At 36.8% G+C, this 22,918-nt stretch overlaps 1 protein-coding gene across 2 annotated transcripts in view; it reads right to left on the bottom strand.

The window, feature by feature from the left end:
• The window catches only part of ntrk1 (neurotrophic tyrosine kinase, receptor, type 1), a 28,061-nt gene extending 8,894 nt beyond the window's left edge, over positions 1–19,167 (bottom strand). Inside the window, exons 1-14 of one of the 2 annotated variants that reach the window (XM_077214636.1) lie at positions 18,701–19,167; positions 15,420–15,494; positions 14,780–14,851; positions 11,880–11,948; positions 11,549–11,700; positions 11,124–11,266; positions 10,620–10,758; positions 7,319–7,651; positions 7,213–7,230; positions 6,345–6,400; positions 6,145–6,247; positions 3,982–4,146; positions 3,762–3,892; positions 2,615–2,787 (exon numbers count right to left, since the gene is read on the bottom strand). In XM_077214636.1, the coding sequence (XP_077070751.1) occupies positions 2,615–2,787; positions 3,762–3,892; positions 3,982–4,146; positions 6,145–6,247; positions 6,345–6,400; positions 7,213–7,230; positions 7,319–7,651; positions 10,620–10,758; positions 11,124–11,266; positions 11,549–11,700; positions 11,880–11,948; positions 14,780–14,851; positions 15,420–15,494; positions 18,701–18,879 (1,808 nt within the window). In that variant the 5' untranslated portion in view covers positions 18,880–19,167. The remainder of the gene's footprint in view (positions 1–2,614; positions 2,788–3,761; positions 3,893–3,981; positions 4,147–6,144; positions 6,248–6,344; positions 6,401–7,212; positions 7,231–7,318; positions 7,652–10,619; positions 10,759–11,123; positions 11,267–11,548; positions 11,701–11,879; positions 11,949–14,779; positions 14,852–15,419; positions 15,495–18,700) is intronic. The other variant, XM_077214637.1, reaches the window with a different exon arrangement.
• Positions 19,168–22,918: the final 3,751 nt, after the last annotated feature.

Genomic DNA, 22,918 nt, shown 5'->3' with positions numbered 1-22,918 from the left:
AAAGGCTAAAGGATTTTTTAAATTGGCTTTTGGATTATTGCAGAAAATAATAATGAAATTTAATGTCTCTTACAACCTCTATAGTCCCATTAAGCCACTTGATAGCCTTTTTCAAAAGATGCAAAAGTTTTTAGAAAAATTGTGTTGGGTATTATTGATGTATTTTATGTCATTGAATAAAACATGAAAACATCTGAACTTGTTTAACCACAGACATTATTTCAGCCATTTAACAAAAAATCCATTCAAAAATGTTCTGGACTATGGAACTGGAAGTTCAATTATGCAACTTATTTCCAGGTTTTTGGAGTCATTCCCGCAGCACTTTATTTCCACCATAATAAATTAACTGGAAGTAACAACAATCATAATCTTGGCACATTATTTAATCAAAGACATTTTTCAGCAAAATTGATTGAAAAGTAAAAAGTGTGTGTATTAACAACATAACTGGATGACACTTGCAAAACAATGTAGCATGCTACTTTTATCACTATACATTGATTGTATGTTGTTTCACATGCTACTTTAAAAAAAATGGTAGGCAGTATGCAACAAATATTATGCTAGTATTCCATTCTGAACACAAGCATCCTACACCTTTATTGGCATCGATGGTTCTGGTTCCATGAAGAACCTTGAGGGAACCTTGCATGGAACCTTTCCATTACACAAAAGGTTATTTTATATTATTAAAGACATGATTATTAAAATATTTTTCACACTAATAATAAAAAAAATAACTGTTCACTGAAAGGTTCTTTGGGGAACCAAAAATGGTTCTTCTATGGCATCACAGCTAAAACGCCCTCTTGTAGGGGTTAAAAGTCATTTATAACTCCAAGTTTGCCTTAATTATACTGTTATGCTTTTGGGCAAACTCTAGATTGTAGTAAATGTACTGTAAGTTACATTGGATAAAAAAAAAAACATCTGCTAAATGAGAGCACAAGCACCATTGCCTTGCGTGTCAGGCCTCAATGAGCAAACCACTGTCTCCATTCATCCTAATATACGCATGCAAACTCTCTGCCACTCGCTTGCCTTCCTTTCTGCTCTGAGGTTTAGTATGTGATCCCTATTAGTTTAACAGGCAGGTGGCAGGATGGGGCAGCTGCAACCGAGACTGGAGCCACATCCATACACGTGAAAATGCGATTTCCATCTCCCCCTCAAACATTCACTTGTCCCCACTCCCAATCTGGCCCCAGCAACCACCTGGCAAACAGACTGGATCTTTACGCACCGAGACTCAGCTGTGCTGGACATATGGTCAGTCAGTCCCCCATCAGCCACCTCATACTTCACTGAACTTTACATCTTAATTAAGACTGGAGGATCACAAAGCTGGATCCGCATGTGGGCTCCATCGCTCTTCTACTCAGTTAGGCATTGAGTTTTCGTATATGTAGATGGAAATATGGTAAATGAAAGGCCTTGAATTTGATGTAACTTTTCATGTAACATGAAAGCCCAAAACAAAATGCAGAAAGTTGAATAGCATGCCAGATTATTAACTGTTAACTCTTGAGAGGGCATATACTAAACTTTCTTGAGTCGAGTGTAGCTTGCGTCCTATTTTTCCCAAGCAGGGCTTGACATTAACACACACCACATCCGAGTGTATTTCAGCAGTGGCGTGTAACGCAGTCACTCCTACTAGCCACTTTGACGGATTGAATTATATAAAAATACTGTATACATTTTTTTATTTGGAACCTTTTAAAAAGGCATCTGAAATAATAATTAAGTGCAATGTAGTGTTGTCGATCGTATAAATATATGATGACATATCGATACTATGACGATACATGATAACATATCGATACTGAAATACATGAAACACTTCCAATACTAATTTTCTGCTGAATAGATACATTACCAGCTGAGCTTTCTCTCTCTCTCGTCTCTCCAACAGCGAGTTAACACACAAATACGCCTCCATTCACTCACTTGTTTTCTTTTAATCCAGATGAATATTGTTGGTGTTACAGGGCTCGAACTTCACATAATTTTCTTTGCTTTGCATAATTTTGTGCTCTCGCCCAAAGTGTGCATAGATAAAGCTGCCTCTCAGAACTAAATTGAGTTCTTTTTCGCGGCTTATTGCACTTAAACAATCAAACACATACATAACGGTGAGTATTCACGTACACACTGTCAGTCATTTTTTTTAAATGGACGTAAACATTTGAGAAAGAAAACAGATGTGTAAGAGTATAATGGATCCGTGCGACAAGTCTTAAAGTGACAGCAAATAATGGGATAATATTAAAAATATCTATATGGCAGTTTTTCCCCATGGTATCGATGCCAAAATTGTGGCTAGTGAAAATGCTGAGTGGCTAGTAACTTTAGAAAACCACAAGCTACAGTGGCTGGTGAGCAAAAAGGTTAATGTCAAGCCCTGCTCCCAAGTAATTGCCTAGATGCTTTTGGCTAAATATGTCCAAAGAAACACGTTTCTGTGTTTTTAAGGTTGCCCTATGACAGCAAATGTGGATAGAAGCTCTGTCTCTAAAGAATCTTTCAGCTGGACAGTTTCTGACCGCTACACCACATTGTTGGCACTGTAGTTAATTCGCTGTGAGTGGCTGGTGGTTATTAGACTGACCTTAGAAAACGGTTGAGGTCTCCGTGTCGCATGTACTCAAACACCATGGCCAGAGGTTCTCCGTCTGTACACACACCGTAGAAGCGCACTATGTGTTCATGCTGTAGCACCGTGAGCAACTCGGCCTCGCGCTGGAAGTCCTGTCGGGTGGACTCGCTGGCAACTTTCAAGGTCTACACATGAAGACAAACAGATGTTCACTGAACATACGGTGCTCCAAAGAAGTATCTGAATACTTTCAATAAAAGCAACAAAGGTAATGCATTCTGGGAATTTTTTAATGAAAATTGCATTTGTGATTTAAATCTGATTTAATGCTACTTCCTGACATTCCAATTCCAATTCCAATTCCAATTTTTCATCCAGTTCAATTAAAATTCAATTAAATTTTGAATGGTGCTCAACTCTGGTTTCATGGTTTGCAACAGTAGTATTATTTATTGATATTTTGTATTTTATTTTATTTTTGGTTTTCATTTTCATTTTAGGTTTGTTTTTTTTGTGGTAACTTTTAGGTAATTTTAGTAATTTTGTTTTTGTTTTTTAAAATAATATATGAAATATTTCTCTTTAGCTTTGGTTTTAGTCTATTTAGATTTCAGTTTGAGTAATTTTAGTAATTATTTATTGGAATTAATTTAAGTTTTTCATCCCTATTTTATTTTGTTTCAGTTAGCAAAAACTTTTTAAAATAGTTTTAGTTATCAATAACAACTTTGCTTTGCAAACATTCATTTTCTGTGGTTGTATTGAATATTGTTTCTAGCTAGTTATCTAGCTTGTTAACATACACTGTGAAAACTTGTGATAGTCTTGGACGAATCAGGAGGAATTGGTTGAAAATTAGTAATTAATCAGTAATGTTCTGCATTGCTTGCCATTGTTCTTTTACAAATCTGTGTATATGCATATACTGTAGCTGTCATGGAGTTACATATTTAATCTGTATAATATAGTTTTTGTGCAAGTGTGTGTGTGTGTGTGTGTATGTGTGTGTGTGTGTGTGTGTGTGTGTGTGTGTGTGTGTGTGTGTGTGTGTGTGTGTGTGTGTGTGTGTGTGTGTGTGTGTGTGTAAAATTAAATTATAAAGAAAAATGTAACATTTAATGACAACATGAAATAACCCTAAACTAAAGCATGATCATACCTTGATAGCAACCAGCATCTTGTCAGTGTCGGGACAAAGGTTGGCACATTCTGCTAGGTAAACCTTGCCAAAAGCTCCTTCGCCCAGTTCCCACTTCAAAATAATGTCTTTTCTTTTAATGTTTTGGACACCTGCAAAATACAAAGAAATAATCACTTTAATTTAACTTAATCAGCATGCTGAAAATGTGTGTGCTATCATGGGATTGTGAGACACTCACACATGTCTTTGTCTTTGATGATGCCACAGAAATACTGCGGGTTTTCTACAAAACTGGACAAGCCAGAATCCAGCGTGCTGTCGTCTGAAGATGGAGGACTTGCCCCGAAGTTCATGAAGCGGAGAGACACGGCCAGATCGTCCTCAGTGCCTAGAACAGACGACCCTGTAGACACACGGACAGAAAGTGTTTCCCAAGCAGCTAACAGTATGTTGTGGTGTGTATGTACAGTATGTAGTATTGTTCAAAATTGACAAGTTACTCCATGCACAAAAAAGCATCAACAGAATGTTTACTTGATCCGAAGCAAATCACCTCCGTTTTAGGAAGCAGAATTAAATGCAAAGGCCTCTCCTTCAAATCACAAAACCCACTCAAGCTATAACCACAGAGATCCCAGACTGGGCAGAGAAGGGGAACGCAGGGAATAGAGGGCGAGAGGGGAGGGAGGCAATCAGGTCCACTTAGGCACTTTGTGAGCAGAGCGAGTGGACCTGAAAAGCCTGGCTCCATCACTCTTCTTTAATGGCTGGCTCGCGGCTGGGGCTCCCGATGCTATTTACTTTGCATGCTGTAATTAAGACCTGGCAGCACTTTGCCGAGCTGTTAGGCTGACACTGTACAAAGTTAGCTTAAAAGAGACCGTATTTCGCTCCCTTTTTGTATGTTACTTAAAAATAACACAATGCCTGATGTGAAACTCATTCTGATTCCAAAATAATAATGGAGAAAGTCATTTTGGCATGTTCTGTGATTGTGTTGTCTCCGGCTTTCTTGTTTAGTGGTAACATTCTTCCGCTGTTGTGTGAGTCATATCTGGTTTCTTTCTGAGATGTGTTTGTTAAGTTCCTTTTCCTTTGAAAGATCTCAAAACATCTTTGTTTGAGGCTTAAACTGATTTAGCTTTCTGATTGAGGGAAAATTGTTGTGTCAAAAGCTGGCTTTTGGGAGAAAAAAAAAAAATATATATATATATATATATATATATATATATAAAAATACAAATCCTAGAAATGGTGGCTACTATATTTAGATCACATGACCACGACTGTCACATCAGCCGGTAATAATAAAAGTAATTATGTTCTAGACATTCGACTAACTAAAGTAACTTTGTCAACTACATGTCAAATAACTCTTATTAGAATATTAATAGACTGTTAGGATATACGGTTAGAATAATAAGTTGACATACTTTCAAAGTTGCTTAAAGTCAGTAAATGTCTGTTGAGGGACCATCAAAATAAAGTGTTAGCAGATATTAAGAATACAGTCAGTAATACTCTAATGAGAGTTAGTTGACATGTAGTTGCAAAGGTACTTATAGTTAGTAGAATGTCTAAAATGAACAATCGAAATAACGTTAATTAATCACACAATCCATTTTACTTCCATAAACTGACGTACTTTTGAGCAAAATAGGATGTTTAATAAGAAAACATTAGGGCTGGGGCTTGATTACATGTCATATTGGATTTTGAAATGTAAAAGGGATTTATATAACATCAGTTGAACAGGAAAGCTGTTTCAGAGCAGTGCTGAGCAAGGTTTAGGAAGCAAAAATAAGAGTAACATGCACAATATGCATTAAAAAAGTAAATGTGGCTGGTTTTGATTTCATGTTGACTTTTCACAAAGACTAAATATACAATATACTAAGATGGTGCACTCATGTTGCTATGAATCGGAGAAACTGCAGTGTAAAATATGGAGGAGTAACACTACAGCTGTTGTTAGGAGCTCTGGTTTGAGATAGATGTTGCTACTGATTTGAAATATGTCATTAAATGTGAGTTGGGCAAGAATTTTCCCCTTTCAAGTTGGTCTTGCATGCTCGAAATAGCTGCCCGGAGGCATTGGAAATATGACTGTCGAGTGAACTGACTTACCTTGAAAGGGATTTTGGTAATACATAAAAAGTCACCATGAAATGTTGATTACAACAAATTTTCGAGCAAAACAGGATATTTATTGAGAATGCAGGGTGAGGCTTAATGGTATCCGTCGAGAATTAATTTGATTGTGAAAAATGGGCGTTGTTTCAGAGCAGTTAAAGCAAGGTTTAGGAAGCAAAATGTGTCTTAATATGGAAAAACTTGCACAATTAATGTGCATTAAGTAAATATGGGCGAATTTGATTTCATGTGACTAAGAAGAACTTACGGTGGATGCCGAACTTGGAGTGCTGTCCACATTTATTGATGACAACAACCATGATGAGAAGAAATGTGCACGCAAACACAGCGAGACCCACCGCTACTGACACCTATGAATGTGCAAATGGACAAAATTAGAGCAATAACACTTATACAAGAATGTAAAAAATAACAGGATGTTGTGATCATATGTGACTCATCTCGTACCCCAAACACTCTGGTCCCCAGTTTCTCTGTCTCCGTTGATTGGTTGGTTGGAACTGCTAAGGTTAAAACATTTAATGAAATGTTACTTTATCTACACTGCAAAAAAAAATAGTTTTCCAGTAAAAATATCTAAACAATTTTTAAATCAAGATACATATTATTAAGTATCGAAGCATATTATGCCCTTATACAATGTCTTGGTTTTGTTTTTGTTTTTCATGTTAAATGTTCAAAAAACATTAATTTTCACATATTCTCCATTGTTGCAGGTCCTCTATTCCCAGTCTGTCAGTAACGCTCTGTTTAGTTCCTGTCTCTATGAAGCCCCTCCTTCCTAAAAGTGCAGTGCGCTCTGATTAGTCGGCTTGACCAGTGTTTTGTGATTGGCTTACCATAACAGTGAGTTTTAACACACTTCTAACTCAACTCAAGCAGGCCTCGCCCTTTATTTTGTGTATGCATTGGGAGTGAATTATTTAAATGAGGAATATTGTGGCATGTTTGTTCCTGGAAGTAAACTCAAGACTAAAATCGAGGAATTTTAGGGAGTTCAGAAATATATAGAGAATAGTTTGATATAGAGAAAGTTCAAAATATGAAAAAGCATAATAGGTCAAATATATAATTTAAGATATTAAATATTAAATCTATCAAAATTAAGTAAGAAAAAAATGGTTTTTGCTTTGAATTGGTTTTCTTGTTTTTTTTACTCCATGGCAGATATTTTTTTTTGTTTTGAGTAAAAAGTCACTTAATTTTGATACATTTTTCATAAAGCAAGACTCAACTAAATGTATCTGTTATTTAGGAATGTTTAGGTATTTGTACAGAAAAACGACCTAGGGGAAGCTGATTTAGAGAAACTTACTTGGGTCATCAGGGAGGACTGGCATGTGGAGAGAAATTATAACAATAAATTACTCAATGCACCACAAAGCGGATGCAAAACATGTTGTGTGATGATGTGCACTCACCAGGAATGATGCCCTCTGGGTCAAAGGGGTCAAAAGGATTTACCATGAACATCCCCTTTGCTGTAGCCTGGTCCCTACCCAGTTTATTCTCCACCATGAGTGTGTAGTTGCCGTTGTTCAGATGGGTGGGCTTGTTGAGGAACAGACACCCGTGTTGAACGGAGCCATCGGCCGCGTCTCTGATCAGTTCGGTGTAGGTGTAGCGGGTTTCGATGAGAGGCATGTTGTTGTACAGCCATTTGATGGTGGCGGGAGGATTGCTGTCCACAGCAAATGGGATACACCAGTGATGTTGTGGTTCTGGGTCCTTCAGAAACAAGATCCGCACTGGAACTGAACACAGACGGGGAATGAGTTCACACGTGTGCAGTGAGACATAATCACAGTCCATTAGGGATGCACAATATCGGCTGATATTGGATATTTAATTGTTTCTGCCTATTTTGAGATAAATTATGGCAAAAAACATTCTCTTGATGTGCAATTTCCCTTTAAGACTGCAAGTCAGAGTTGTGTGTGCAATTGGATAGTGATACGTGTGCTTTTGAGGATAATTTTTTTTTAAAGTACAAACTTTACCTAATCAGCCTCCCAGAGGTTCCTACTCTCTCATGAGTACTTATTTAAGTACTTAAGTAGATTTTAAAAAGAAATGTTATTATTATTGTTTGTGATTTGTGCATCTGTTCATTTAGCGTTTTTGTCACTGATAGCACTTGTGCATAAAATGTTACATACCTTTTTTTTTAAAGTACAACAAACTTTTTGCATCTAGCTGTCTAATCTCTATTTAATACTGTATTATTAGGAGAACTTATTCATTTCTTATTAAAAAAGTATATATTTTTAAAGCAGATTTCAATAATAAAATGTACTACTATTATTATTATTATTAAATGATAATAAATAATTATAATAATAATTTAAAATAATGAAATAATTATTGAAGAATTTTATTTATCTTTATTAAATGAAATAATATTTTAAGAATAATGTACATAATTTAAGAATACTGTACATTATATTTCTCCATTGTGTGTGTGTGTGTGTGTGTGTGTGTGTGTGTGTGTGTGTGTGTGTGTGTGTGCGTGTGCGTGTGCGTGTGCGTGTGCGTGTGCGTGTGCGTGTGCGTGTGCGTGTGCGTGTGTGTGTGTGCGAGCCGTTGGTTTCTAGTCTCTGCTCTTATTCAGCTGATGTGTCCTATCAGCCAGCAGATTACATGTATTCATATTGGTAGTCATTCCATTGCATCACTGCTCATTTTCATAAAGTTGAATTCGCTAACTGCCACAAACCATTGCTGTAAAGAAGTCTGTTACAGAAGTTCACACAATGTTCCTTTATCACTAATGCTTTCTATAACTAGTACCTGTTCTTCAGAATAGCTCAAATGACTGGAGAATCCATCATAATTCTTTTTTCTTTTTTCATAAAATTCTTTACAGTAAACCTGTTGACCTGTTATAAATAATAAATCTCTGTCTGTTTAGGGGACCTAACCACAAGAGGCACTTGAGAGCCCGGTGAAGGTGGGATGCAGGAAATGGTTCTTTTAGCCGGGAGAACATGCTGATGCGCACAGCCCGGTCGCTGCTTCATAACCATTTCAGTGCTCTTAACCCGTGACCCTGCCTCCAGAAAGTGCTTCGCACGGAGAATCACAGTCATTTGTGTCATGGCCTAGAGTTCACGCTTGAAAAACCGTCCTCGTTACACCGGCCCGATGTTAACGGTTGAGCAAGTTCGAGAGCCCTTTTTGAACTCCACTAATTGTGGTAATCAAAAGGAATTAAATAATTGAATCCATTAATTGGGTTGCGGTAAAGGTAGATGGCCAAAGGTGAATTTCCTCATCAGCTAGAACAGTACAGTACACTAAGCCATAACTAACACCAGGGAATTATATTATCGATTTGCGTCTGAGTTTAATAAAAGATGTTTCGGGTCAGAATTATGCCGTGGCAGCACCTGTGGCTATAACCGGCCTGCTAATTTAAGAGCTAATTAAGCAGTGGCCGGCGACAAGCCGTCGTCCACCAGTCACGCGATTCTGATAGACTGGCAACTAGCACACTTGCTATCTGCCAATCGCTCCTCACAATTATATTTCCGGACTAAGGGGGAGAGAAATCCATTAGTAGAGAACAAACAAGATCTGAAGACAGTTATCATCCCATTTTCCTGACAGTCATTATTGCTCCCCTGATGGCTATACATTTGTCTGAAGTCAAGCACTGTTTTTCTTCTTTCTGAAGAGGAGGTGGTAAACAGTGATAATTGCTGTGGTGTGGAGTGCGTCATATGGGAGGATTTTCGATGGAAAATTCCGCCCGTTGCAATGCTGTTGTATTTAAAATATTAAAAACACTTACATTATAAATTGAAATAAAGCTAAAATAAATAAAAAACCTATACATATTATATGATAAACATAAACTAAATGAATATGGCCTTGGCAACTAACTGAAATAAGTTTAAGCACTAAAATGTGTACATTAATAAAAAACAAAATAAGGCACTAAAACTAAAATAAATCTAAATAAACCCACTAAAACCCAAACTCAAACCAAAAAAACAAACATTTTCTAACTGAAATAAAATATAATTTAAAATATTTAACTTATTTTATGTAAGCTAGCTGCCAAAGCAACATTTCTCAACTTCTTTTAGTTTAACTTGATGTACTAAAAAGTATGGAGCCCGCACAACATGCGGGAAAAATATGTATATCTAGCCACAAATTCACAAATCGCTCCCACGACTTACTTATACATCAGCACGTTTTACTAATCCGTACCCTTGTTTTAAGTAAATTGTGCGCATGATATAATAATTTGTTCCCTTGTTTTAGTTAAATCATAATGAAAGAAGCACAATTTACTTAAAACATGAGAACGTATTCTTACAATAAATATTTTTTTTTTGTCCGCATGTCATGTGCAAATGCTCCATAATATGAATTTAAACTGAAATAAAAATTAATAATAACTTTTTAAACATGCTTTTTTTTTTTAAATACTTAAAGTTAAACTTAACTTAAAACAAAAATAAAAGCTAATTCAAAATATTAATAAAAGATATAATAGTGTATAAATAATACAAAAATGTCCACATAGGAGGGTGGGTTTAAGGAACCTCAAATGGGTTTCACACTTAGAACATGGCTTAGTTGTCGCATTCCCATTTGAAAATGTGTTGGTACACATTTATGCTAAACACCTTGGTCATTGGCAGAAAAATAGCAGTGTATGAGTTGAGAAAAAAAGTCAGAAATGAAAGAGTTAAAATCATCAGTGCTTACATTCAATATCCAGTTGCACAGTGGCTTCATCCATTCCAGCGCGATTCTCCGCCTCACAGGTGAGATTGTGCAGGTTGTCTCCAGAAGACACGCTCCTCATGTGGAGAACCAGCTCAAGGGTTGATCCCCAGATTCCTTGCTGCGGACGAAGATGAATGTAGACAAGATTTAATGGGTTGACAAAGATCAAACATCTCAAAGAAGTCCTGCAACAATGTCTGATCCACCAACCAGGGGTAAGGAACTTCAAGAACAGTTCTTTCAACCAATTTTATCAATTGTATGTATTAATTTTGTCCAAAGTGACTTACAAATGAGAAATACTTCAAGGAAAGTGATAAATCATAGGATTATGGTTATGATTGCATTTTTTTTAGCTTCCAGTGTCAACAAATGATCTTGATCCAGGCACATGTGATTTGGTAAATCACTTTGGTCAATTTCCATCGATGCTTCATTGACAGCTTCAATACTTGAATACGTATTGAAACCAGTGTCATGTACCTGTAGGGTCCAGCTGGACTGTAGGTGCTCTGTTCTCCAGCGGATAGTCGGTGTTGGTACTCCAGTCACCAGACAGGTAAATGTCAGGTTTCCACCTTCTTGAGTGGTCAGTGTCAGTGGATCAATTTTGACTTCAGGAACACCTGCAGATAAGAAAAAAAAAAACTTCACCGATTTTAGTAATAAGGATCCTAAACTTTTGAACAGTAGTGTATGTAAAATTGTAAAGTTACCATTATGACAATTTTGTTTCACTAACTTAAAGGTGATGTATTGTAATGGTTTATTTCAAACAGTTTTCCCAAACCCATAGTCACAGCGTTTTACACTTTTGGGGAAATTGATTTTGCTTATTGTCTCGGCATATTTAATAGGGATATAAGTAAAATTACACACTTGATCTTAAAATATGTAGGTGCACTTACTACAATTATTCATTTCAAATGAATCCAGCTGAATGCTGTTTCCATTGTAGATGCAGTTTTGTTGAGAATCAATATCGCTTTGTCTTTTTCTATGCCATTGCTGAAGCCAGTAAATGTCACATGAGCAGGTGAGTGGATTGTCCCTCAAAATTCTGTGCAAAAAAAAAAAAAACAATTTCTTATGCTTACTTCATGCTTTCAGCAAAATCATACATATATAGGACCTCAAATCTATCATTTCAGTTTTTCAAACTGAGGTAAATTGTTTAAATTGTTCAGTCTCAAATCGCCAGCAGAGTAAATCAGTATACGAGTGGTGTTTGTTACTCACAGACTCAACAGCGGGACTGAATGGAACACCCTCCAACTTATGTGCATTAGTAAATTAGAGGCCAGGTTTCTGTAAAAGAAGAGAAGATGTGAACTACGTCTGCAAAAGAGAGATGCTTTTGGCTCTGTTGTACAATAGTTAAATAGACTCTTAATAAATAGGACTCATTCTCTTTCAAAAAATGATGTATAGGCAGCTCAGATACGAGAGTTTAACCAGTTTTGAGGAATTTTATCACACAACTAGAGTTTTGCTAAATGGAAGCTAATTCAAAATATTAATATAAATACTATAATAGCATATAAATACTACTAAAATAACCTTGCCTGTATCTAGATATGGCTCCAATAAACCCTTCATTGTGAGTGGGATTTTTGACCAGCTGTATTGTTTTCCAGGTCAAAATCTTTCGTTGACAATCACTTGGAAAAGTAGTGGTACCACAATTTGAGGTACCATCAAATTATTAGCACAAACATATAGGATGTGTTATGTTCTAAAGAGTAAGGGCCAGTTCACATAGAATGCATTTTTCCATTCCACTGTACTACTTTTTCATAGATTTTCAATGTAAACTTGTGCAGTGCTAGATGTATGTTTGACCACTGCGCACGCGTCTTTGGACCTTGAGGGGAGGGTTTTCGCTTCACTAACCTGCGCGTTTTTAGCCACAAAACATTGTTTTATGTAAACACGGACTAGACGGACGTTTTTAACTGCTTCACGTCTTTTGGAGCGTCTCACGCATGACACAGCATTCTATAACATGAAGTTCAAGTAAAAAAAAAACTCTTGACCTTGCCCTTTTTTCCGTTTGACTAGCCTGTGTCTTTCGTTTTTGCTGTTAAAAAAAGCAGGTAAGTGAAGAAAAAAAACCCTTAAGGTCTAGAAACGTGCTTTGCGTGTTCTATGTAAATACCCCTATAGGCCAACTTAAGCTTAAGGGCTTGCTCAAATTGTGAAGTATATGCGCAATAGCTAATGGCACTAACATGATTCAATGCAGTAAAATATTTCATAGTAGCACTGCATTTCTAAATAACACTGGCACGCATCTCTCTGTATTGGCTGACAACTGGACTCAAGCTTAATTAGATGAGTGATTTTCTCTCTTTCTCACAGAGAACAGGTTTGACAAGTGTGAGAGAGTGAAATTTGAAGGCCTGTGTGTTGGCCACAGAAATAGTTTGATGAATTTTCTTGCAATCGTTTTTTTTTTTTTGTACTGAAAGGTTTCTGATTCAGAGATATTTGTCGTCTTGTTTCATTGAATTTTGCGAGACCTCTGAAGGAGAAGGAAGCTGAAATCTAAAGCTAAATAAAGAGAGATGACAAACGATGGGGACAATAACGGCTTGGCAGATATAGATTCTCTGTGGCAGGGCTAATGGGGGCCAGCAAGGGTTCAAATATTTGTTTTCCCTTCTCCCAAAAGTTCATGTCAGATGGGTCGGCCATCGGGGCCTATCTATTACAGCTCGATTCTACCGTAGGGAGAGAGCGTCTGAGAATAGCAGCTGCCGTTTCATACTGGCGTCGAAGGGGGGGGGGGGGGATTGTGGATTTAAAGAACCGAAGCAAAGGATAGATCAGGCGTTCAAAAGATAGGCTCGTTTATACTTATGATTTTCATACTGTACATCCCCACCGCCACTCGAAGCTTACAGACACATCTGGTCCTCCGCACAGCCCTCTGTGAAATATTGATTGCGTGATAATGGACCCTTAGTGGAGTGTATTTATTATGCATCAGTTGTCAATAATACGCCAAAGTGGGCGAGTAAAAGGTGACTGCTGGATATGCTCTCATGTTTCCCCAGAACCCCCCCGTCCCCGTCCCCCCCTCCTGTGTGACCGCTTTCCCCCACATCAACAACAGTGGGCATGTCGCGCACACTGGAAGATAACGATTACAAGATAGTGGAGATAAGGGTCAACAACCTTTCAGCTAATATCATTAGTGTTTGTTGATGCTGTGATTAGAAATCTTCCCTTCAGGAGGGAATAGACATTGGCTCGTTTAACCCTAAAATGCATGATTAAAAATAGTTATGCTTCTATTTTTAAGTATTGAGTTACTATATATCTATTTTATTCTATTAAGATTTCTTGTTGTTCGAGGAAGGTTTCTTGGTATAAGTGAAGTTTGATTTGTTGTATACATGATTTGGATGATCAAGGGCATAAAAAAACATTATTGTCCCCCCAGTTTTTGAGAAATGATCATTATATTTTGAGATTTTTCTGCAATTTTTTTAAACTTCTTTTCCATCTAGTGATAATTTATGGTGATTGAAGATCAAGCTAAATAAATAAATTCCACATGGACACTAAATTCAAAACGTTTTAAAGATTGCCATTGACTTCGATAGTATGGGAAAAGAAAAATACTGTTGAAGTTAATGGCTACCTTCAACTATCCCTTTAAGTCTCCTAAAATTCCAGAAAAGAAACAGCATACAGGTTTGGAATGACATGAAAATGAATAAATAATGACAGAATTAGAACAACTGGATGCCATGTTACTCAATTAATATTCAAGAGCCAAGCTGATTTTGTAATGTCTACTGCATCCCACCAAACACAACTCTCAAATAAGATTGTTCTTACGCCCTTGATGACGTAATGATCATGATCAACAAATCTCTGCAAATTTATTTTTAATTAGGGGAAATGAATGCAATATAAATTATTTCTGGAAGTGAAATGTAAAAATGTTTTCCTTAATAGTCATTCAGTTGCTTACTAACTTTAAATGTGTCTAGGGTTTTTACCGCCTGAGACCAATAAAGCAGCTTCACTCATCAGAAGGAAAGAGGATTTGAAGTGATTGACAGGTACAAGCCCTGAGACCCAAGTGTATTGTGGGAAGGCCAGTCGTATATGTAAAGAACACTCACACATACTGCAGCTTGAAATTATGCTGGAAGGCATTTTCAGAGATGTACACCATCCCACAATCTGTGACCGTCCTGGAAAATATACACAAGTCAGACAGATAATTGCCTTTTTGAAAATGAGAAGTTTGAATACAGTTCAAATTTTTGTTGTCAATGCAAATTATTAATTGGAAATAAATTTATAATTTACTGTCAAAAGTGACAGCAAAGACTTTTACATTGTTCAAAAAATGCTGTTCTCACAGTTTCCACAAAAATATGAAGCAGCAAAAAACGTTTTCAACATTGATAATAATAAGACATGTATCTTGTGCAGCAAATCAGCATATTAGAATGATTTCTGAAGGATCATGTGACACTGAAGACTGGAGTCTTGATGCTGAAAATTAAGCTTTGACATAACATGAATACATTATATTTAAATATATTCAAATATTTTTTTAAAAACTGTTATTTTAAACTTTAATATTCCACAATATTACGTTTCTTACTGCATTTTTGATCAAATGAATGCAGCATTGGTCTGTACGAGAGACATTAAAACATTTGTAAAACATTAAAAAATGATACAGACAGTATTGAATAAACGTCTTTAATCTTTATTCAATCTTGTTCATCTTTTGTTGTCTTAAATACTTACAGGTTCTTCAGTTCTCTGTAGTTGGCGAGGTCTATGTCTGTGATGTTCTCCAGGTTTGCTTGATTCTCTATGTAGCTAGAGGGATGAAATGAAAGAAAAGGTTGAAATTCAACTAAAATTATAGTTGAGATAATAACTAAAATAATAGTTCTAATATTTATGCCCAATGCCATTATTTCAAATCTGAAACTGTTTACTGTATGTTTCTGATATTTCATTGGTACACATTATTTCTGATTTTGTTTGCATGCATATAGGAACATGGAAATGCAGCCACATAATGACACTTGTTCTTAATATTTTGTTGTACTAATATTTAAATTAACTCGTGTTCACCTGAGTACATTTAGCAAGAAAGAACTTGTTCCATCTCCACTCTAAGACTCCTGAATTGTGTTTCATTCTAGTGTGTGATTCCAGGTCTCTGTGAGTTAGCCTTTATTAAATAGTGTTGTGCCCTTGCAGCCATTATTATGGGGCATAAACACCATCAGTGACGTATTTTGAAATCGATTACTTTTTCATTTCTACGCAAGCAGTTTTACTGAACAGCACTTGTACTTCCAGGAATGAGAACTCAGATTCTTTTTGAGAAAAAGTTTTCATAATGACTCATTGAATCAAACTTTATGGAGCTCGTGTGTCTCATTTCGAGGCTGCACTACATTCCAAATTCAACGCAACAAAGTTGTATAGTTAAAAATATCCACAAACAGAAAGGACCATGGTGTTGCCATGTTTTTAGTCTCTAATCATCTAGAAAACTTCATCCCGTGGGTCAGTGTCTGCTGGCAGCAGCACTTGACATTGGCTAAAGCCAAATAAACCACAGAACTAATTTCAGAAATATTTTCTGACAAACTCATATGATGTTTAAGTACATATACAATTCAATTCCATATGATGCATTCTCTGATTTCTGTAGTGCTTCTTTCTTTGTCAATACATAATCAAATAGCTCAAATCAAATCAAATCAAATTGCTGAAATATGGCCCTTAAATATGTTTCTTTTTTTTAAATTACAGCTTTAAAGAGGTGGGATATAATAGAACCAGTGTTTTATTGTGTAGTGAGGCATAGACTATACACACAGTCATGCTGATAATAATGACCCTGCCTTATATCCTCTCTTACTTGTTCATAAATAATCTTTTCAGATATAGATGCTGATAACTAAAGACATTTCTTCTGACTTCACTGGAATCTTTTGATCTGTGATTCGGTCCAGCTGTGTTCAAGAAGCACAAACAGATATTTATTAGCGCCTGATTGACCCAGAGAGCCATAATGCAATTACAGAGCAGGTGGGACGACATCTCAAACTGCTTTGGCTTATTGAATCGAGTCGAGTGGGCAATATTTCATCTATTGTTTTCAGCGGGGCATTCGCAAGCAATTCGCAGAATGGAATTTACAGCATGATGAATGATGTATTTCTGCCGCTGGTATGAAGTTAATGGTCTCTTGTTTTCCTCCCTGGTAGAAGTGCTGTTCCTCTGTACTGTGCCCGTCTCACTAATACAGCGAAATGCTGTGTTTTTACGGGCACAAAGTGTTCTGTGTAAACACGTGGCGAAAGAGCATTCTCATTTATTGATTGAATGCTTATAGTAAATGACTCTACTGGAGTTCAGAGAATCACACTTGAGCAGGTGTGCTGAGACAAACAACAATGGCAGCCGTGCAGAACTTTACCATAAAAATACAGTGATGACGTCAGACATTGTTCGATTGCATATACTTTACAGTTATTAGCTGTTCTATATATATATTATTAAATTATCCTAATTATTGAATGAAGCACTGATTGATCAATTTTGACCTAAGCTGATTTCAGTGCAACTTTCCAAGAAGAAATTCTCTCATAATTTGGTTGTTGGTCTAAAAGAACTAGCAGAAATCAGCCATTTTCTTTTTAAAATGGGGATCATTTGAGTTGCAATTTTTTGTCATCTATTCATTCTCATGTTGCTTGAATCTCGTATTGCATTATTTTTCTACATAGGAAACAGAAGTTATCAAAATGCTTGCTCTTTTCTGTATAATGAAATCGCATGGAGCTTAAATTTAAGCTTGATTTATTAGAACATGATATTAGATTGGGATTTGAACCCAGGTTCCCTTTTCGTTCCTGCTTACTATGTTGAACCAAGTTTTTTTTTCAAATGTAATTTTTTGTCTCTTCTCTTCCAGGGCACCAAGTAAACCAGATCCTGAACACATGATCTCTAAAAACACCTCTTGAGTATAATGATACAGGTGATACAATGGAAAGGCACATGATGGTGTACAGTTCATCAAAAAATCTGTGATCTGTGATCAGGATCTGTGAGTGATGCACAGATATGGGAAGCGCACATTGTGACCCAAACAAACAATATCAAGGTAACACACATCTTAATACCACTAAGTAATGCGAAAAACATTGACGGCATAAAATGCTCCAATTGACATAATTAATAAGAAAACAAGATGTAGCATTGCTTAAAAAAATATATGATTCTGAGGTGAATTATATGGTATTGTAAAAGTAATGTAAAGGTACATTGGCTTTTTAGATATAATAAATCTAGCATTTCTTTCCATTAAAAATTGCATTATTAACACTGAAGGGAGTAGAACGAAAGAATGCATGAAACAAAGTGAGACAAAGATTGTAAGAGCTGTGGTAATTATCCTACTATACGCATAAGTCCCATAATCATATAAACACTATTCTGAATGAAGTGCAACATTCTGCAGGGCTTGGTATCAATGTTAAAACACCTGAACCTCTGGGAAACATCTGTCTGACTGTACACACATGAGCATTGAGATGTTTTTCTCACCATTTCTGAGAATAGATTATGTACCTGACACTCTTAAAAGCACTAAAAGAGAAGCTCAGCAGCACAAAGTACCAGGCCACTTTCCCTCCAGCCCTTGATTAGTTTCCAAGGATTCCCTAGTTTTGGGAAAATTCTGCTTTCAGTGCATTAGGTCCTGATTCCACAAATTAAATTAAATGTTCTATAAAGCAATAAATGCAGGTCTGACAATTAGATTGGCCTGCCAGGAAAAAACAACAACTCTAGGCTAAACCAGGGAACGCATGCACAAACTATACATCCAAATGCCCAGATTTCTCCATGAAAATTCATGAAGGCCAATCACTTTGATTGAACTCGCCACCTGTTCCATCTCCTTGCAAGATCGAGCACCGCACTGAACTTCCTCAGAAGTCTCAGCAACTTTTATCAAGCAGCTCTTCGAACAGATTCGTACACCAAACTCAACTTACATTTCAGTGACGTTTTCACTCTCCTGTGGCGCCAACGCCGGGATGCTGGTGATCCCGTCTAACTCCAGGCATTGCAGCATGGCAAAGGAACAGCGACAGGCGCTTGGGCATCCGCTCAGGGCTGGTGCAACCAGGACAAGAAGCAAAACCACAATCGGGACCACCCTACGCTCAGCCATGGTGGGGTTCGAGTGAGTTTGTTCTCCTGGAGGAAACTCCACCCTGCAGTGAGGAGAAGCGGCTCTTCTCTTGGCCAGCACTCAGGGTTATGATCCCATCCAGGAGCTGAGCTATTGAGCCGTGTAGAAGGGCCCAGGGGAACGCTGGGCTGTTGCCTCCTCTCCTCCTCTCACTACCTCCCAGTCCGAGATGGAGGAAAGGAGGGGAGGGGCAAAGCGGTCCATTAGTTGAGTGTGAGATGAGAGAGAGAAATGGTCACCAGACACCTCTGTGACACTTACAGAAGTGACTGTAGCCAGACTCATGAGCTGCAGGTGGACACGGATAGATCGGAAGTGACCATGAACTTTGAACTCATGAGGCAAAACAACTCATGACTCATGTATGCACAAAGGGCAAGGATTGTGCAATTTACCCAAGGATAGTTTTTATAGAATAGGAGCATGGCAAAGATGATTTGATTCATAGTATCATTTTTCTCCAACATGATTCTTCATATGTATAATTCTCTGTTCATTTGGATTCCTTGATACTTCAGCTTGTTGTTAGGTCGTGAGGTTATATATTTAGACAGTTTTATTTCCTCTTTTAATTCTAAGACACACTAACTTGGTCCAAAGTGCTGGGGATCTTTAGTTTTCATAAGCATAAATGTTAACCCTGCAAGAAAAAGAAATGTTAGTTATGATTAATAAAAAAAAAAAAAACTTATGTTATGTTATCTGAAATGATTCATTGCAACTGGTCCCATGATCTGTGAGGAGCCCCATGTGAGTATAAATAGTAAATGAAAGTCTTCCTTTAACCTCATTGCTGTCTGGAAGTAACAACTGAGATATTAGATATACATTTTTTCTTGGATTTGTTCCTGATACAATAGACTCAAATGTTACAATAGTTCAGGGTATGTGAGGAAAATGATATTGCTCAGAGGCTGCTCTTTCACAGCTCAGGAGACTTAATGGAGATCTCAGATGTGAGGATCAATTTCGTCTTTAAAACGTCTTTCTTTTCCTGCTAAATTCCTTAGGTAAACACAAATGTTACAGTAAATGAATCCGAGTAGCATTACTCAGATCATTTGGTTGTGTTTGATGAGAAATATTTGAGTTCATGTTGAGATCTTTGACATTTGATTTCAGACTAAATCTGCAAATCTGAGCACAGTTTGAGACATTTAGAGATCTCTTCTGAAACTCTGAAGGAGGCACATGTGAGAACACTGGGTCTTTTTCTCAGCAGAATAAATATGAGAAGCAGGAGACTCAAGCAAAGGTCTGCATTTGCCCTCCATTGAATATTATTGCTGTCCAGGAGAAACAGTTTAGATTGAGGAGAACTAATTTGTCAGGTTTTCCCTCTTCTTTTTGTCTGAGAGAAAAGATGTGTGCTCAGAAGTTGCTCTTTTTTGCTCCATAGACATTCACAATAAACATCTTTTCTCAGATGTTTCTCTTAAAATGTAATGAACACAAATAGGAAATTGTTGACCTTAAGAATGAATGTAGACAACAAATGTAGACAATGTAGAAATAGGAGTTCAAATTGAGATCTTTGAATTTTGATTGCAGACTTTGGTAAATCCGAGGACAGTTTGAGACACTTTGAAATCTCTTCTAAAACTTTATTGAGTTTACTGAGAAGCCCATGCAAATGACTGCATTTGATCTCTATTTAATTTCACTGCTATCTATTGACATGTTTAAAAAGATCTAATTAGTGAATTTTCTTTCCTTTTTTTGCTCCAGCAGAAATTTTGAATGCTCACAAGTTGCTCTTTTATTGCTCAGGAGAGCCATTTCATTTACAGTAAGAATCAATTAAGTCTTTCTTAAAATTTCATGGATTTTTTTTTTTTTTTACATAGGCTACATATAGTGATATAAAGTGAAAGTGGATAGTATAACAAAATCTGATGAGAAATATTTGAGCTCATACTGAGATCTCTGACTTTTGATTGCAGGAATCTTGCCAAATTCAAGCAGATATTATGAGACATCTTATGATAATCTAGAGATGTGCAACATGAAATTACTTAATTTCAAATCTCATTTAGTTCTAGATTGATATTAAAGAGTTGTTTCCCTCGTGTGTTACAGATCTAGCTGTCCCTATTGTAATTTTCCATGTTCCTCAGAGACACTCAAGGCTTTCTGGTACTGAAAGGGTACAAGAGGAGTATGGATGTTGTTGGCCGACTGCTGTGATTGCAGAGTCTCATCCTCCCTTAAGGGATAAATATTGTGCCCCGCCTCCCTCTCAGAGAGTCCATACACACATCAGTAAGGTCATAGTGCCCTGACCACAATTACTGGCAGGACCCAAGCAGACCCTTTTTCTGCTGCAATAAGGACATAGTGATGGCTCCAGACTTTCTCCTCTTGTTCCCTCTTCATCAGGATCAGCAAAGTAAGATATAGTAGGGGAGAGAGAGATAGAGAGAGAGAATGAGGGGGCGAGTGAAAAATCCATCTATGGTGGTTTTCTATCCCGTGGCCCTAAAATGGCAACTCTAGAGTTTGGACGGTTCTCTCGTGCTCTTTAAAAGCTCAGCTTGTGAAGAGGCTTTTAAGACCATTTCGTAGATTCCGGACTCTATCATTACCTCAGTTGTTTATCTCTTTACATCTAACAGTGTACCTGTGTGCTTCCACAATCCATTGATTTCTTTCTGTGCGTTCCCACTCTTTTAGAAAGAGAGAAAACCGTCAGCATGAGGAGAGACTGGCTGTTGATACTCCCTCAGTGTGCTTTAAAGAACGACTCGCAGAGAAATCCATGCTGACCATTACACCTCTCCTGTCAATTTAGGAAATCGTTCAACTAAAAACTTCATCTAATGTCAAAATTTTCTCTCTCTTTGTTGTTCCAAACCCTTTCAGAAGGAGTCATTTTCAATCATATAGGCCTTTTTTCATTAACTTACATCAAATTTCCGTACAAAAGTTTCATTAACTAGAGAGTTCACGCTTGAAAAATGACCCCAAAAAAAGTTAATAAAAGTATTTTCTGAAGCCATTGTGTCAGTGGGAGTCAGATCAGTCCGATTCATGTAGAATCATTTAGATGATTTTGTGAACTGGATCAATGATTCATTGCATTGATCTGACTCAGAAGGATTCATTCATGAATCAGACACATTTTTTGTAATTTTTGAAAGAGACTTTGATTTTCTGTAAAAAATAAAATAAAAAAATACTGTCATTATTTTTCGGCATGCCCTCCCAGTCCATTAAATTTAGGCGTAGGAAGTATGAGTGATTTTAATCAGGATATGCTGAATAACTCTGTCGAGCCAATCAAAGTAGAGAATAATTTAATTACAGGCCAAATTAACCACTCCCACACAACAAAACTACTGCTAATGGGCTGCAGCTTCCAAATAAAAAGGAAACACCAGTTTCCTCTACTCAAAGGCTTTGTGCAGAATTGAATACTGTTTTTCTTCAGAGTATATACTACATAGCGTACATACTACATAGCGTACATTTATATGAAAAAATACCTATGCAATATGCAGCGATAATTGTTTCAATCAGTACTCTACATTGTTGTCACATATCCACATGGAATTGCATGTTTAATTCAGATAGTGCCATCCATTTTCTCTTAAATAAATATGGTTATTTGATTACTTAAAATATAACTATTTAAAAATGTGTAAAATTGACCTATTCATTTATTTTTAAATTTTTTTAATTACTTTTTTTTTATTATTAAAACTAAATTATATATAACCCCGTGTTGTGGATAGCAGATGAACCCAAGCACAGACGGTATGCAAACACAACGTTTATTATAATCGTATATATTATAACGACTAACCACACTAGACTAAGACAATAAACTATACAGGAACAAGACAGGCTTTTACAAGATCGCAACTTTTAGACAAAACACTCGACGAGGTACTCACTGGGTATTGACATTGCACGCAAGGCAATGAACCGGCACAGGACAGCAAACACAAGGAGTTTATAAAGGGAACACTAATGATCAACAGGTGATACAGATAAGGACAGAACGAGGATAACAAGG

Source organism: Siphateles boraxobius, unplaced genomic scaffold, assembly GCF_051911475.1.
Source record: "Siphateles boraxobius isolate OS27281-9 unplaced genomic scaffold, OSU_SipBor_1 68, whole genome shotgun sequence".
Taxonomy (NCBI): Eukaryota; Metazoa; Chordata; class Actinopteri; order Cypriniformes; family Leuciscidae; genus Siphateles; species Siphateles boraxobius.
The sequence above is the reverse complement of the archived record's forward strand: the minus strand, read 5'-3'. Positions and strand labels throughout refer to the sequence as shown.